The 17,864-nt window shown below is 40.3% G+C and overlaps 1 protein-coding gene and 1 pseudogene across 1 annotated transcript; one reads left to right on the top strand and one right to left on the bottom strand.

The window, feature by feature from the left end:
• Positions 1-189: 189 nt before the first annotated feature.
• LOC115664536 (UTP--glucose-1-phosphate uridylyltransferase-like) lies at positions 190-5,509 on the bottom strand. Its single transcript, XM_056306746.1, has 20 exons — positions 5,312-5,509; positions 5,055-5,102; positions 4,794-4,885; positions 4,609-4,699; positions 4,155-4,215; positions 3,996-4,073; positions 3,867-3,917; positions 3,687-3,760; positions 3,127-3,199; positions 2,976-3,033; positions 2,788-2,834; positions 2,648-2,713; positions 2,082-2,114; positions 1,375-1,427; positions 1,196-1,271; positions 1,075-1,131; positions 900-983; positions 725-802; positions 552-650; positions 190-479 (listed from the first exon to the last, which is right to left on the bottom strand). Exons 1-20 carry the CDS (start codon positions 5,398-5,400, stop codon positions 300-302), a joined length of 1,488 nt encoding a protein of 495 aa, XP_056162721.1. The 5' UTR covers positions 5,401-5,509; the 3' UTR covers positions 190-299.
• Positions 5,510-6,134: 625 nt separating this feature from the next.
• LOC115664537 (AP2-like ethylene-responsive transcription factor AIL1) lies at positions 6,135-9,539 on the top strand (annotated as a pseudogene).
• Positions 9,540-17,864: the final 8,325 nt, after the last annotated feature.

The raw sequence follows: 17,864 nt of genomic DNA, 5'->3' as shown, positions 1-17,864 counted from the left end.
CTTACAGTTTGAGTCCTCTGTATGATCACCGCCGCCCTATAGCCGCAGATATGCGAGAAACTACTTTCGCGTTGCAAGTGGGTGCACCTGATTGGTCCATGCACTATCCGAAAGTTCCAAGTCTGAAACTACTTTCAAGAAGGGGAACACGGAGACGTACTATTGTCACACTCCACACCAGACAAAGGCTTGAAGCGCAAGAAACGAGCAAGCATTTATTTTAATCCCAAAAGAAGAAGAAGAATGTTTCATTTGGAGCAAACGAGTGGCGGCAATTCTCGAAAGCAAAATTGCAATATTCAAGTATTGTCATTAGAGGCCTCAGGGCCATGGACTTCCACCACAATAAGAAATTTAACTCCAAACAGACAAATGGGCACTGACAGCCTCGCAAATATAGGATGCAGAGTCCATTCTAGCTTGTTGCTCATAGCTGCCGCCCGATTTTGGATTTCCACCTTGACCTTGGTCTTGAATCCCTACATGAATTAGGGAGTATTAGCTTCTGTTGATGTGTTAGTCAAGAGGAAAAAATGACACTGAACAATTACCTTGAGATTGAGAAGCGAGCCAACAGACAGATTACCAGACACCTCGAAATTGTCCTTGATGCTAGAAATTAAGCTTAACATGCTCCCGAAATTGTCAACCTACGGAAATCATAACAAATGAAGTCTCCCAAAAGAGGCATGTAATGGCATTATTAATGCAAGTAAATCCTCACCTTCTCACGCTCGGGGCCCGATTCGATTGACGAATTTCTTCTGACAACAAGGCCACCTTCCACGGAATATAAATCTGACTGTAAGACAGTAAGAGATGCACTGAGCTCCATTTTTTAATGCTATCTCTCTAATTTAAAAAGAAAAAATTAACATGGACTAGAACAAGATACTAACCTGAACCTCAAGCAAATCTGAGGTGGTTTTCACTGGTATAAACCTCGACCGAGGTACATTAATGGCGATTGCATTATCAAAGAACTGATGCAAGAAGAGACGCACAAACTTGAAAAGATAAATTTTCAACAAATAAACTTTTTGACGAGAAGTCAGGCAAAGAATAGAATAATACCTTGATTGCTGCCCCAGCTGCGGTTTCAAGCTGAAGAACCTTCATTCCATCAGCTTCCTGAAATTCAAGAAACATCAAAAACTAGGGCCCAGTCTATACAGGAAGCATCTAGATTATGTACCTTTTGAATAGGAATGATGTCCATCTTGAGATCTTCAGCTTCCAAAAGCCTTTGAATTGCCTTCAAGTTTACCCACCTGTATGTGTCATGTCAGTGCTTGCTTCACTGAAATTACATACACGTAATGCCAAGAACTCGCTTCCATCACTGCGGAATACACAAAAGATAGCATGACTTACAGATTGTTTGTATTGAAATTCTTGAACTTCTCAATTGATTGGAACTCGCTGACCTGCATCAGGCAAATCAAACATAACATGTCAGCATCGAACTTGAGAATGAGTTGAGAAAAAAAGGAAATCAAAACTGCAGAAAAAAGCTGTACCCTGCTTGTATGAACTTATACAGAGCAGCAAACTGTAGTACCTTACCTGTTTATAGATTCGAGACTGCTTATAAACTGAAACATGCGTGTTTAAAACTATATCACATTTAAGTGATGCTGATCTCCGAATTTATAGTTTTAGAAAGTCATAGTAAAACATCTCAAGGCTGTCACCAGGATAAATGCCATGATCTCAGAGATAAGGTCAATATCTACCTAGAAGATGCCGATAAGCAGGAGTCATTGACAACATTCAAGATGGCAGACACATATGTTGTTGGCCTTCGCATTGACATATTAGAGGTAGCACAGAGCGAACTAGTCTACCAACTAAATCATCTTAAAACAAATTAATGTTGCCAAAACAAGGGTATTAATTTCCTCGTGGGCTGTTATGTAGCCTAAGTACCACTATGACTCCCTTAATTCCCACATAATCTCAATAAGAGGTCAAGAAACAAAAATGCAGTGGAATTGTAGTAGACGTACAAATTCTGATAGACCCAATGCATGCTTCAGACCATGGAAATAAAGGAAAAGGGGAGAATAAGGATCACTCACATGTTCATCTGGGACTTGTGCAATTTCCAGCAGCTGAAATAAGTGACAGAAGTATGTCAGTCATGAATCCCTTTTCCCCTTGGACTTTCAGTTTTAGAGTAAATCCAGCTTATGAACATGTCTGTGATTTTTCCATGAAATAACATGTTCTATTTACAATTGAAATGAAAAATATGAAAAAGACGTAAAAGTTTTCATTTTAGCACAATGTTTGCATTACTGCCAAACCCATGTCCATCCAGTGTTATGAAAGCTAGGATCAATAAAGTCAGTTCCGAGGGGAATTTAAGAAGTTAAAGATATTCAAGGGACAATACATAAATATCATGGCACCGAATTAATCTGAAAAACATCCATGGATGGAATCTCTGAGATGTCAAAATCAAATAAGGTTCCATTCTCAGATTTGCTGGGAAATGTAAGTTTGTTGAGACTCTAGTTATCTTAACCATCAGAAAGAATTGGACTTTTAATGTATTCGAGGGAACTTTGCAGCCTGTGTCATAATTTGAACAACAGAAAGCTATCTCGCAATAATAACTAACAAATAAAATGATGTTACTTACATGAACCTTTCCCTCATAAGAAATGAGGCTACCACCCTTCTTGTCACATAACATCCTTGGAGTAACCTGCAAAATTGTGAGCAATTTAATACAAATCCAATCTATTAAAACAATTCTTCACCACAATCCTCCGCATCTACCTCCATGCAGTACTCATTCCTGTTTGTCATCAAATGATTTAAGATTTCTATAGGATTTAGTTAAGGTCAACGAAACAACAAAAAATTATCAACGGGCCCAATTTTCAAACTAAACTCAGGAAGTACAGAGACATGTGATTAAATCCAGAAACCACAGATATCAGAAGAAACTAAGAATGGAAGGATACTCAGGTCAACAATTGCACCCGAGTTATCTGAGTTGGCAATAAAAACATATTCCTTGCCCTGTAAACATGAAAAGTGAGAGAAAAGGGAATAAGCAAACGAAAAGGAAAAAGTAAGAGGAATGTACTAACGCTGATAGAGATAAAAGAAAACCTGTGAGAGCAAAGCATCAAGTCTACGGCTGTTCATCAAGGATGGGTATACATCACCATGACCTGGGGGATACCTGTGTAGAGCATTTGAGATGAGAGAAAGGTTACATCAAAGGTTTCCCATTAAAAGTTTATGACAAAGAATCCAATCGAGATAGTAGAATTCTGTCTATTAAAAAGTATAAAAAGCACAAAAGAATGAAGAGATAGTGATTAGTCAGAAATTGTTGTCGAAAGAATTAAAAGTCAAGTTCAACTGTTATATCTATTAAGGCCAGATATTGGTGGCAAATAACTTCATGCATCAATTTTAATTTGCTCAAGCCGGCATGCATTGTTACCACATCCAGGTTTTACAAAGTCGTAAAAGGTGGAATTCCAAAGGACTAATGACTTAGATACAGCGAACTGAAAGACCTACAATGACAGCCGCTTTTTTCAAATGACCTGTCTTGAAGCAAAATCATTTTGATGCAAAAATGACCCCAGAAATTTAAAGAAGAAAGCATCATGATCATGAAAACTGAAGTCCTTATGCTTGATATTTAACCAAAATTTTACCATCCATCGCTTCCAGTCAGTCCTTTGCAAGGCAGAGGCATAAAATCATCAACATCTAAGCAGGGATACCGGCTCTGTATATAATTCAATCAAGACAGTCGAGATAAAAATGACTTAGTCAATTCTAGAATAAACTCATAAGCAGATCTAAGCAGCTAACCAATAGTTTGCATCACAAACCTGATCAAAAGTAGCAATAGCAATATTTGAGTTGGGATGTCTTTCAAAAATCTACAACAAGGGCAATGTGTCAATTACTGATCAAAATAACTAAACTATCAACAAAGAGGTAGGGTGAAAGCCATTCACCTTCGGCATACAATCCTGGGTGTTAAACGAGTTCATGAGAAGCAGGGGAACATTGCAGCCATATCTAGTGTTAAGATCCTATATGAAGAGCAGGAAGATGTGATCAGAAGGAATAGAGCTAAGGAAACACACGCACTACATGGAAAACTTAAGAATTACCTGGATTTGGTAAACTATAGGGTCAAGAAATGTCATTCCATCGAGTACTTCCATGATAGATCTACATCACAATAGAAACATCAAGTATTAACACAGGCGGCTTATAAAACATATACAAGGACATTAACAACTCTCCAAGCAGACATGGTAAAAGTTCCGAGGAAGCTACAATTACAGCCTTACTACAACTAAATAAGATCAAGGAAGCACCAAGCAGATCAAACAGACACATCGGTGAGATCGTGCATCTCAAAACACATCTGATGGTACCAAAATCAAAATGCAAATAGCGATATCATTTGGGAGAGAGCAGTTGGGATGATTTCCACGTCCTACCAGTGTGAACACATTATCCTAGAAAAAATTATCCCACTCCTACAGACAATGAGATCCATTAAACTAGAAGGAGATCGTTTTATCAAACATATGTGAAATATAAGATCATGAGGCATACATGGGACCAGTACAATCCATTATTGTTTTCAAACTACCATTGAGCTTCAGAACGACGAGCCTGTCCAAAAGAATCTTGGCCACCGCAGGATCTACACAATTTTAGGAATCATAATCTCATTGGTGGAGAAAAAGAATAATATCAGGCGAACACAAAATCGGACAATGAGCAGGTAGAGTTAATACCCTCAGGAGCCGGCGCCAAACTATCATAAGGTACGACAAATTCGTCGGTGGGCGCCTGGATCTTGCTCCATTCAACAGGTAGAGCTTTTCCGCTGAGAATGCAACAAAGCTAAGCTAAGAAACCAAACTGTACCTCTAACTCGATTTGAAACATCGATGAATTTGAGCTTGCAAGCAACAATGAAGGATCGAAGAAACCAGGAAAACGATGATGAATGGTGATAAAGAAAAATGTGCCATCAACAACCTCCTCCTACTCACCTGAGATAGCGGGACGCGATGTCGATGAACCCTTTCTTCTCACTCTCGCTGTGAAAGAAAATGAAAACGAAGCAGAGATCATGCTTTCCAACACGCGCACGGGACCAGAAACTGGTCTTACTAGACAGGAAAGTCACCTAAGAACCGGCGATCAAACAAACTCATCGCTCTACCCTGTGCAATCAACAGACCGCCTCTCGCCGGAAAACAAACCGTAAACACCCACGATCGCGCGCAGACACAGGGGAAGAGGGAACCTGATCAGACTGAGGCCAGCGACGGCCGATTTGAGGCGGGAGAGCTTCTTCTTCGCATCGGGAGGGACAGCCATTTGCGACTTCACCATCTGCGTAGAGAGGTTTAAGGGAAGAAGCTTCGAGATTGTTGCTGATAGTAGGAAGCAGAGCAGAAGGAAGAAATGATCGTCTCCAACGGACTCGGACGGGGAGTACGCCCTTTTTGTCTTTTGTTTTTATTTATCTTATTTCGAAAATTCCGCGCCCTTGTCTCTTTTAGATAAAGAGGGAAACTTTTCGCTCCCCCTTTTCTCTCGGACAAAAAAATATAAGGTGCATTCCCACGTGGGATACGCATTGAATCATATGATGGACACGTGGCCAAAATGGGCCCACTTTTCAACCGTTTACTCTCTCCTCTCCTCGGTTATTCCTCTCTCTTTCGTTGCTCTCTCTCCTCTCGCCATTTTCTTCCTCTCCTTTTTGCCTTATGAGGTGCCACGGACGACGTTTCGTGGATTGAGCATCACCGGCCAGCTATGGACGGCCCGCTCACGAGCACGCCGATGCAGTGGCAACCACCATCAAGGCGTCCTACGCTAAGCATGGACTTAATATTTTCTCGATCTCTAAAACTCTTAATAACGGAAATAAATACGCATGATCTAACTGCTTTTTGTCCCGAAAAAAATAAATAGGCATCGAATCTCTCTACGCATGTCATGTCGTGCTTTCCAACTGTTTGACCAATTTCCATGAGAATCTCTTGCATCCATTTCCCTGCTAACGAAACTAGCAAAGTTGACATTTTATGGTGGTTGTTTCAGTCTTCCTCGTTTATTTCATGGGCTTGTTTGTTTATTCAGAATGGAGCTATGAGAATGCCAATGATGGGGACGATCATCGAGGCCCCAAGCTTGAAGACTTCTTGGGCTGTTGCTACTCAGGCTCTCCTCATGGCAATGATGAGCCCCAAAATCAGAACCACCAAGCCACAAGCTCAGCTTGTGCGGGGATCAACGCGAACGTATCTCCGAGCTGCTTTAACAACGGCAACCACCCTGATCATAAACATCAATGTTACATTGAGAACTCGCAAGCCCTTATAGTTCCATCTGCTCACCATAACAGCAACAACCACAGATGTGATGTCGATGATCGCATGTACCACCACCAAGAACATGTCCCGTTTGATGGTGGTGCGAGTGTAACAACTTGTTCAGTTTCTGGGTTCAAGTGGTGGTTGCGTCAAGTGAATGGGACTACTACAAGTAGTAGCGGCAGTCTCTCTCTCACAACGATGAGCCCTAGCGCACAAAGTGACAACAACAATGTGGGTGGTGGTGCACCGATTTCTCAGGCACCACCAGTTGGTGACGGTAGCATCGCCAAGAGGGCATCATCTGCGAGCAACAACAACAGCAAGTGCGTCGCTGTTCCTCGTAAGTCTTACTGACACTTTTGGGCAAAGGACCTCTCAGTATCGAGGTGTAACTCGGTAAGCTACAAATGTTTTAAAGAAAGTAGTCTTTTTCTGTTTTTAGTACTGCTGATGCCAATTTTGCTCTTTCTTCCGCGATAATATTAACTTTTACAATTGCCTTTTAGTTTATTTGCTCTATGCATCTGCATTTTGCATTCCAGTTATTGAATTAATCGAAGACTGGGGTTTTGTTTTTCCGTTTTTGGATTTGTGTAAATGTTTAAGCAGACATAGGTGGACGGGGAGATATGAGGCTCATCTGTGGGAAAACAGTTGCAGGAAAGAAGGGCAAACCAGAAAAGGGGGAGGAGGGGGGGGCAAAGTTAGAGAAAAATTAATAGGAGTAATCATTTCACATTCTTATTATTCTTTTCTTTCCCAAGGTTTCTGCATCTTGAAGAATTTTCTTATGATGATGGCGTTATTAGTGTATTTTTCTTGACCGTGCTTTGCTTGGGGCGGTTCTCACTGAACACACTTGGTAGTGTATCTAGTTAAATGCTCCGACCCATTCTCTTATTTTTATGCTTGTCTTTTGTATATAGAGAAAATTACTAATATATGTTTTTTCTAAAGGATGATATGACGATTGCCATTGATAATTCATACAAAACATGGGTATTATTACCTCTTGAACCACGGTCAATTGTCGTCTCCTTTGTAAAGAGTTTTTGTAAAGTACGATTGATGTGCACTTTGATTTCTTATTAGTATTTCATTGATTATGAGGATATGTGGATGTTTATCAGGTGGGCATGATAAGGAAGAAAAGGCAGCGAGGGCTTATGATTTGGCTGCACTGAAGTATTGGGATCCAACTACCCACATAAACTTCCCGGCCAGTTTTTGTTGAATAATCCCTAGGAAAGTACTCCTCTGTATCTGAAAAAATAAAATAAAAGCAAAAGGTGTTTATTTGTATTAACTCTTCTCATTTTGTGAATTGTTCGGTTGAGCACTTATTAGAAGGAACTTAAGGAAATGAAGAACATGACCCGGCAAGACTTTGTTGCCCACTTAACAAGGTAATTATAGGTTTAGGTTAATCTTACTTTGGCCAAAATAATTAGAAAAATGATTGACAAGTGTGGGTTTATATATAATATTTGTAGTTATTTATTTTAACAAGAAAAGCAGTGGATTTTCAAGAGGAGCATCTGTATACAGAGGAGTGACTGGGTTTGGCGGCAGGATTTGATGAAGTGCACGTTATTTACTGCACTTTTCAGGGTGTTCATTTCTTTCTTTTCTTTTCTTTTCTTTTCTTCTTTTTTATAAGTTATCTTTTGCAATAACAGGCAAAACATAAAGGTTGCAATTTTCCATGTGACATAAATCAACTGGTGCCATTATTGAAGAGGGTCTCCTCCATCTATCGAACAATCTTTCTTTCTTGTCTCCTTTCTTCTTATCTGTCAAAAGCTGTCTTTCTTGATTGCTAGACACCATCAACATGGACGGTGGCAAGCTAGAATCGGAAGAGTTGCTGGTAACAAGGACTTGTACCTTAGCACATTCAGTTAAGTTCCCACCTTCCTTCCTGATTTTCTTATCTCAACGTGGAATTCTCATCGAAAAAGCATATAAAGTTACTTGTATGTTCTTTTGATGTTTAGGTTTTTCTTGATGCCAACTAGTGTTAAATGCTCTTTGACGAACGTGGTCTTTGCATGTTTAGTTATCTTTTCTAGGAATATATGAAATTATCGCACTCTAATCGCTTTCGATGTTTGAACCGAAAAGGAGATGTAGGTTGCCCTATATGAAATTTGTTTAACAAGTATTCACGAGATGACCGTTAACAAGAGGCTATCTATACCTGTCCACTCAAGAATTAGGAAGTATTATTGGGCTCTATTTGTCTCAAGTTTTAACTGTATCAGATAATCAATATATTAGTTACTACTGGATTTTATATCATGTACATTTTCAATCCGTTTATTCAATTGTTTGAGCTTGGATGCCGAATATGTTCAAGCATGACAAGGATCCGACATGTCGAAAATATGCATGCCTATCCTTTTGATTGAAGATTTTGTATCATACCTAGTACAATCATCCTCAATTATTTACATGGCGCTTTCTTCTCTGTTTAATTTAGGTACCCAAGAGGACGCCGCAGAAGCCTATGACATCCAGCCATCATATTTGGGGGAACAAATGCGGTCACAAACTTCGATATTAGCCTTTACGACATGAAGAGAATTTGCTCGAGCTCCACTCTGATAGCAAGTGATCTCGTTAAACGCTCCCCAAAAGAGGCTACACCGGCCCATCTCGATCACGACTACAACTCGTGCGCCTCCTCGTCGTCTCTGCAAGCGCTTCTTGCGATGACCAATGGCAAGACGTCAGAGGATTTTACCAACATGGTGGGGAGCTCCAACATGCCCGAACGTCAAGATCCTCCAACGAACGCAAACACTACCAATGGCGATGCCTTGATCATGGGCTCGAGCAATCATCAAGAATCGTCGAGCGTAGTGGCGAGGCACAAGTGTTCGTACGGAAGCTCCAATGATATTGGATGTGGCGGCGGTGAAGATTACTGTCATGCTTACTTCTCATTGCAGGATCAGTAATACGAAGATGGCAGCAATGGGAGTGATCATAACGGGGCCAATAGGTTGGAAAATTTGAACTTGGTTCATCAAGTTCCAATGTTTGCATTGTGGAATGAGTAAGGGAGGGCTCATGAAAGATTTTAGTAAGCAGAAAAAGATTCAAATCAAAAAGACTTGGTGGAAGCCGGAAGGTAGAGAATGTCCAGAAAGGATTTGTTTCTATCAGTAGGTTTGACTCTTTAAGATCAAGAATTTCATGCTATCTACATAGCTGCATTCACGTGTCTCATATCAAATATCGAATTTGGCCAATAATATACCTTGACTTGGTGAAATAATAATTTATACCTCGAAATGGGCAATGATTATACACATGAATCATATATGTATGCATCCATAGTGGATTCTCGTGTTTGTCCCGATGATCTTTAAATGAATTTCCTCAGAACAACGTACGTGCACTTATCGCCATCACCAGATCGATGACAATTTTTACTATTTGTGCATGCACAACTACTATATATATTGGCTTGTACTTGAGTGCAGAAAAAGCTGTGGACGTTGACCAGATATACCATTTGGAGTGGAGCCGGTATTGCTTGGTCTTTGCTCGTGCTCGTGCTCCTTCGAATTCAAAAACATGTAACAAGGATTATGCATTGGACTGAGTGATGTTTTCTGGAAAAAATAACATTTAACATATTGAAAAAATAGGGCATGCTTCGCCGATTTAAGGAAAATTTTCCACAAAACTGTTTCATCAAATACAAACATAGGCGCCTGTCGTAACGTGGAGTTCGAGATCGAGAGGAGTGGTAATAGTCAGTGTGTACTGCTGTTGCTGAAGATGTGCCTTTGTTGACACCAAAAACAATCCGGTCCTTGACAAGCATGAGCCTGGCACATGAGTAAGAATAAACTCGTGAATGACACATTAGTAAGGACAATCACGTGCATATCATATTAGCACCACTACAAGCATGTCGGCTCATCGACAAGCATAGGGATTAACAAATGTCAACCGACATCAGTAATCCTCAATGGCACATGTCCAGCTGTCAAAATACGATGATGTATGGTTGGTAGCCGTTGATATGAACATCGACGATGAATAACTATTGAAGAGACGTTAAAGTGCAGTTTTGAAACTCAGAATTGACAAAGTCATTGAGGTCAAAGACAGACATCTTTAGGAGGAAATTGTCATTGCTCGAAGACACGCATCTTTGGAGGGAACGGTTATTCACTTGAAGACACACACTTTAGGAGGGAACAGTGACAATTTGAAAGTAAGATCTTGGGGGTAACTATTGTTACCAAAAGAAGATCACGAACCATCCATTGAACGGAACCTTGCACAAATAAACAAATTTACTATCTTTATCTTTATTTTCATGCACTGTACTTTATCTTTCTTAGCTGTGAGTTTAGATTCGCATTGTTGATTAAATTCCGGAGTGTGTTTTTATCATGGGTGCTTTGTCAATTCAATTCCTACATAGTGTCTTTACATTATTGAGTTGTGCCGTCAATTAACTTTTGGCATAGTTTAGTTATGTCTGATTGTTTTATCGAGTATGTACTTATCTGATCATATCGTCGATTAAATTTCGACACAATTTGAATTTATACGATTCAATTCGAGTTGAGGTATTGATTCCTTTTACTAGTGCCTGTGATATTTTTCTGTCCGGAGTTAGCACATAATCCTGATTTCCTTAAATAAAAATCAAATAACGATTTTCGGTGAAAGATATTTCATCGTGGGAGAAAATCTAGCAAAACACCACTTTATGAAACGCCTATAATTGTATGTATCACCTGTTCGTCACTTTTCATGATTCATCATAGAAGGGGATGGAAGAAGGGGAGTCAACTCACCTCATCCCAAACCCATCTTATCAATTTTTTTTTTATCATTTTCCAAACCCGTCCTACGGATTTTGACGTAAGATCTCAAGCTCGTCTCATTAAAGTTGTCGAGTTCCTGTAATACCCAAAACTTGTCATGTTACTATTTTAGTAAACAAATATCTTACAATAAACGCATGATAAATAATGTCAAATTTGCATACACGTCCAATTTTTTAAAACTTATGCATTCTAAATCTCCAATTAGAAAACCCATGGAATAGAAAATAGAAGATTGAAAAAACAAATGAAGATCAATAATCGTAAATATCTAAAATCTAACAATCCCTAAATGAGAAATCAAACTTCCTGTCAAGTAACTCTTTAGGTGTTCACAAAAATTACATAAGCAAGGTTAAGTATTTTAACAAAGTAAGAGTAATTTGGTCAGTGATTTATTGAGTTTATGTTTCGAGTTCACCTGCTAAGTAACTCTTGAAAACATTCCAAACCTCAGTAGGGTAAGAGTAATTGTGAACGTTTGTTAGATAACCTAATTAAAGAGTGTAAAGAAAATAAGATCATTTTAGTAGTTAAAAAATAGCGGGTTCGAGTGCTGGTTTTTTCACCTGGAAGATCCAAAATCCTTTTTAGGGTTTTGATAGCTGACCCCAACACCGTCTTGAGCCGTTGATATCCCATTGGGGTTCGGACGGGTCGCATGCTCGATTATACCCGTCTCGCTTCCATCCCTACTTGGAATTTACGAATTCAATTTTTTTTTTAAGATATGCATTTTAAACTTTGTGGCCGCTTTTCTAGTTTCTTGTCCCAGGCTGCTCGTGGTTCCTTCTTTCGTTATTATCTTGGATGAAAGGACGTGATAAATTCTCAAAAGCGTTTAACTCTTCCTTTCCGTTCAAAACTTGAAAATTCTTTTCCTCTTTATCTGGGAAAAAAGAAAATCGGAAAATAGGCGACTCCCTTTGCATGGAATAACAAGTAACAAAGAGAATCTTAAAAGGGAAAAATTACCAAAACAGTCATAAACATATTACAATTGTGTCAATTCAGGCATAAACATTTTATATGCCGATTTCTCGGAACCGGTTCTTAGTGGGCAGTTCCTGGTTCCATGTTGGGAACCACTCGCCCAGACCATGCTCACCCCTAATTAGCGCCAATTGTGTCACATAGAACGACGGGCATCCATGTTATCGATTTTCAATCTAAATTGGCCGGATAAACTGAATTGGTACCAATGTAAAATGGTTTGGGACTAAATTGGTCTAATTGAAACGTTTAGGACTGAATAGGTACCAATGCAATAGGTATAGAACTTTTTTGATACTTTTCCCCAAATAAATATGATTTGGCTCTTTGTCAACCTTAAATTAAAAAGAGAATTAAAGAACTAGAAAAATAAAAAACGATCACAGCTGTTTTATAAATTTTTCCTATCTCTACATGCTAAAAAGAAACCCTTGTGGAAGTCTTTTGCGACAGCGATGTGCAACATCGAGCCCCCAATTTAGTCTAGGAAAGTTGTTGGCATCAGGTGAAAGCGTAATCGAGTACATGGCCCGACATCAGATCTGGTAGATGATATTGTCCGAGACGATTCATTAACTTCACAACAACTTCATGTTTTGATGAGTAAACTTTCCTGTATCGGAACTCCAAACGGATTGAAAGAGGCGTGACGATGTTGTACCGTGTTTCATGCTTAGTTTGTTAGTTCGAGTTTCTTTGTGATGCTTGTCAATCTGCATTTCCATGATCTCAAGGAATTGGTTCGATTAAGCCTTGATTTAGATGCGACGAGTTTTGTCTTCTAAACACAATGTGCTCCACTTAGAGTAATGTTAATTAGGACTCTGCCCGCCATCCTTGTGGGCGGAGCCCCATTCTATGCACATAGTTTGGCATTTTATGTGCTTTTATATGATTTTATCGATCTACAAGATTTGGATACCATGTTTTGATATAGTATGGTTTGGACGGTAGTTGAACATTTGTCATGACATAACATCACAAACCTACTCAAATATTTTTGTTTGCATGTAACGGGTAAGACTCCATTTATAGAGTAGACCACCCAATTTGGACCGGTACATATATTTTTTAGTTTTTATGTTTTCATTCAAAACCCTAATCCTCAATTTTAGCTCTCTCTCACGCTCCTCACTCCTCGAACCTCAATCCTCTCCTCATGAGTGACGACGCTTGTCGCTATTCTCTTTTGATTACTGATTATTGTGTCTACACCTTAATCGCTGTCGATCTTTGGAAGCCATCTTCACTACCATGGGTTGTGGCTCTGTTGCTCGGCTACCTTTAGAGGAGAGTATGAGTCGTGAGCCTATTCCGAAGATTTGAACTCACATAATCACTTCGGAGAACCTCCCTAGCACGCTTCCAGGGTTGTTAATAATCTCTGTCGTCATTTCTCGCCATCTCCGAGCCGCACCTCCCCTCTCCTGTTCTTCTCTATTTCTAGCTGAGGAGACTTGAGGTGGACCAATCTTGCCAGAAGCTCTGTTACCGATGCTCATCTTCATCAGAGAAGCCATCTAGAACCTCCTCGTGCATGTTCGACCGGTAATCATGATCAGGATTTCTCCTCAGCAAGGCAAGGGTCGAAATCTTTTATCTCAGTAAATTTATAAACGAGAACCAAGAGTAATGTCACAGTGATATTATGGGAAAAACGACTAGTATTAGGGCTATTGTTGAGGATTTGGTCTATATCGCTATTGATGTGATACTATTGAATAAAGGCATCGCCCTAGCATTGTGTCACGGGACGATAGTTTGGGATCGAAACCGTGTGGCGAGTTAGGCTTCTTAAGCCATTTCCCAAGGATCAATCGCTTGCTCACTTGGATTGTAGAGAGAGAGCATTTAGAGAGAAAAGTTCTAGGAGAGAATGCTTTCTATTGCTTGAAATGTTTGGATGGATACAAATGAGAGAGAGAGAGAGAGAGAGAGAGAGAGAGAGAGAGAGAGAGAGAGAGAGAGAGAGAGAGAGAGAGAGAGAGAGAGAGAGAGAGAGAGAGAGAGAGAGAGCGCTCTCCTATACAAGAAGCCATCTCATTGCACCTGTTCATCGGAGCTCTTGTTTGTGGTTCACAAGAAAATATTGGCAGGGTTCATTTCTTCAGCCAGTGATGTTTATGTGAAGACCCTGAAGAAAGGAGACATTATGGTTTTCGCACAGGGATTGCTTCATTTCCAAGTCAATGCAGGCAAGTCCACGTCCAGCGCTGTGGTCAGCTTCAGCACTGCAAATCCTGGCCTCCAAATCCTCGATTTTGCATTGTTTGGCGATAACTTGCCATCTCTGTTGGTGGAGAAGGACACTTTCCAGGATGATGCCCAAGTGAAGAAGCTCAAGGCTGTGCTTGGTGGAACCGGCTAAACAAAGCCAAGCTCAGCTACAGATTGTTTTCTAGTGTAATGACATTTTTTGTTTTGGGTGTGTTTTCTTGTTGTTGCTAATGTGGAAGCCATTTCTACATTTTAATAATGCAATTGAAACATTGTTTTAGCTATGCTTTTCCTGGAAAAAAGTTAGTTGATGCTGTACCTCGTCAATTGTGTGCACAAAGGAACACAACCAGCTCGACTAGTGGCCCAATTCAGCTGAGGTTTTGATCCATTTTAAGTCGTTTCAAAATGTTCTGATCCTATGGTGATTCCACGAAGCAAAAACTAGCAGTTCAAAGCAGTCCATTCTATTGAACTGCTATATTTCTGGTAGCTGAACAGAGAAAACAGTCATTGTAGCGTATGGCCTAAAAAAGAGGGAAAAGATTGTGTAAAAAGGTAGAGATCTGCCAGCCTCAGGTGCACGGACCATTTTCACTTCCATGGTGACCAGATCTCTACTTAGGCCCGCCAGACAGAGTAGGCATATCTTGGTGAGAAAGGACTTCTTAGGCTCTCCTGGGTATTTACGCAGAATCTCAAATTGCTCATACAAATTAAGCTGCATGATAAGGAACGAAATGTAGGCTGTCAATTCCAGTCCTAGTCCTCGTGCAAGCTGCTCTGCATGCTGCTTCCACTCATTCCAGCTCGCAACATAACCCAACATCTACAACCAAACACAACGTATGAACTCCCAATATTTCTTCCCTGCTTCATTTCCCCTCCGATACACGTAATTGTAATGACTTGACAAGCTTAGATGCAAGGGACACTAAATGATTGCACGAGCCTTCCATGAGGAGCTTGAAAGTTGAAGCAATTCCCTGCAAGCTAGATTATCCTTCGAGGCATGGGAAATTTGTCACGTGGATACTAGATGCCTCTTCTCCGCACTACCTTTTGGGAGCATAGTCGGGTACATGTTAAGAAGGTGGAGCATCAAATCAGAGAGAAATTTGCTAATTTTGGCAATGCGATCTAGGGTTTCCAGCTTCTTGATTGTTGTTGTGGTCAAGATCTTTGTGATAGCATAAATCTGTTGCCGCATGCCACTGAGAATGCTTCCGTCATATTAATTATCTCATTTGCTCCAAGCCCTATCCTTGGAGTTTTAGACCGGAGTGTGTAATCACCATGGCCATCACCAATTTGCCTAAAAATGTTGTATTCCACTCGATACCAGTCTCAGTGTTTGTCCAAGAGCTGGACAATGATTAGTTCTTTCACTCTATTGTTCACCTCCGCATGAGTCAGTCATGGACTGCTTCTCTCTCAACAATGCAGCTAGGATAAAGAGATCAATTCCTTGAGACTTGCCTGCATCTGCCTTTAGATAGAGACTTACTAGATCTAGCTGTGACATTGATCCTGACCATCACTTAAAATAGTACCATTGAGATATGCTGGTCTAAGATAAAAAGAAAAGCTGGAGTAATCATAGTAGGTTGTGGATGGTATCGATCAGCCAACCGGGACAATGTCCAATCAGAAAAAGTCAGTAATAATGCGCCATAGATCTCCAAAACAATAGCCCCAACTAGAAGTGAGAGAGTTATGCCTCTATCAACCCTCGAGTAGCTGCGCTTGTCGGCAAGGATTTTCAAAGAAACTAAAGCAGAAACAGAGAACAGGAAACTAACGAAATGGAGAAAGAAACCTTTACTTGAGTGAACTGAAGTTGCTTTTGTTTTGTAGACGTCGTACGAGAAGCCTAACTCAGTTTCAACTGGCTTAAAGGCGGCTGCCCCCAACATTTTTCTGATGATTGAGAACCCATCTTGCCTTTCCAAGAAGTTCACGATCACATCAGCTGAAAAGTATGCGAACATAAACAAGTAATAAGCTTCTCGGATGTTGCTTGCCTCAGAACTGAAATTAGCATCTCGTTTAATTTGTACTGGGGTCTCTTCTTGGATGAATTCATTGTAATGGCAGGATGGATCAAAGAGCGAGAGTGAGGCGTTCATAAATTTTCTTGAGTTTGAGGATTTGAGATCCCAAGACCTTTCCCCATACTTAACAAGTCCTGCTATGAACACTAGAATCGAACAGACGCAAGAATTGGCTTTTTAGGACAAATAGAGCACGTAACCAGCAATCCCAAGCTGGTAAGCTCAGCCATAGGTCATCGTCTTCCAAGGAGTAAGCCGTGACAGTGTCGGTAACACCGAGGTAGAAGAGAAGGAAGAGGGCCCAAAATGCCTGGAGATGGCTCATCGGATGATAACCGGGATTTCTTGTGCTTTCTCCTTGTTGCCACAAGAGTTAGCCTTAAGAGTCGGCTAGCAGGTAAGTCGGCCAGAGAAGAAAGCTGAGCCAGACTCCTACCGTGTGCTCGCGGTGAGAGCCAAAAAAAGATGATTTGTCGAAAAAGGCTGAGGAGAACCATCATGTGGCGCTTTCCTCCTCTTTGAGGAGGTCTTCATGGCGATTTGCTTGATCTGGTAACTGAAAATGAATGAGGGAGAAGAACCAAGATTCTTCTGCTAGATTATGGTACTGTTGTACATCATCTTGATTTGGATTGAATATTCATTGTGAACAGTACCTGTGATCAAAATGGTAAAAGCTCGTTCTTAACCTGATAACTGCGATACGCCACCTTCCATGCATACTGATTAGTCTTCTTGTCAGTGAGAGTGACATTTTCAGCCATTTGTTCATACTTGACAGCGATAATACGAGTTTATCCATGCCAGAGCCAAGGAAGTTAGCTGAAAACTTTCGCATAAGGGGCTTAGCAACATCAAAAGCTAGCTTGCCACAAGAGTTTGCCAGTCACAAAGCTCTCGGTAATGCTTTTGAGTTGTTACTGATGCTGATTATGCTTTCGCCAAAGTTGAATTAACAAATATTCTTTCTTTACATTGCTTGTTTGAACGTATCATCATATTCTTTTAGCAATGTTGAGAACTAAACCAGTCCGTTGAGGCAAAAGACGAGATAATAACTAAAATTGGAAAAAAATGCCCCGCAAGTTACTTGATGGATTTTGCTCTTCAGTCTTCACAGGCAGAAAAAGAAAAGGCAGTTCGCCTGTCTAATGTTTTTTCCCCTTGAAAAAGAAGATGAAGGCGCTGGAAAACAAGAAGAAAGAAGGCGCAAAGTGCAACCTTCTCCATGCGATGAGGAAGAGATCAACATTATGCACGCTTGCCATCAGTATTCATGTCCAATCAGAAGCATGAATTGCATCCTCCTGATTTGCCTTCTAGTAAATGTCCAAATAATTAACAAGACTCAA

Source organism: Syzygium oleosum, unplaced genomic scaffold, assembly GCF_021117445.2.
Source record: "Syzygium oleosum isolate NSW1041296 unplaced genomic scaffold, Sole_v2.1 Sole_v2.02, whole genome shotgun sequence".
Taxonomy (NCBI): Eukaryota; Viridiplantae; Streptophyta; class Magnoliopsida; order Myrtales; family Myrtaceae; genus Syzygium; species Syzygium oleosum.
The sequence above is the reverse complement of the archived record's forward strand: the minus strand, read 5'-3'. Positions and strand labels throughout refer to the sequence as shown.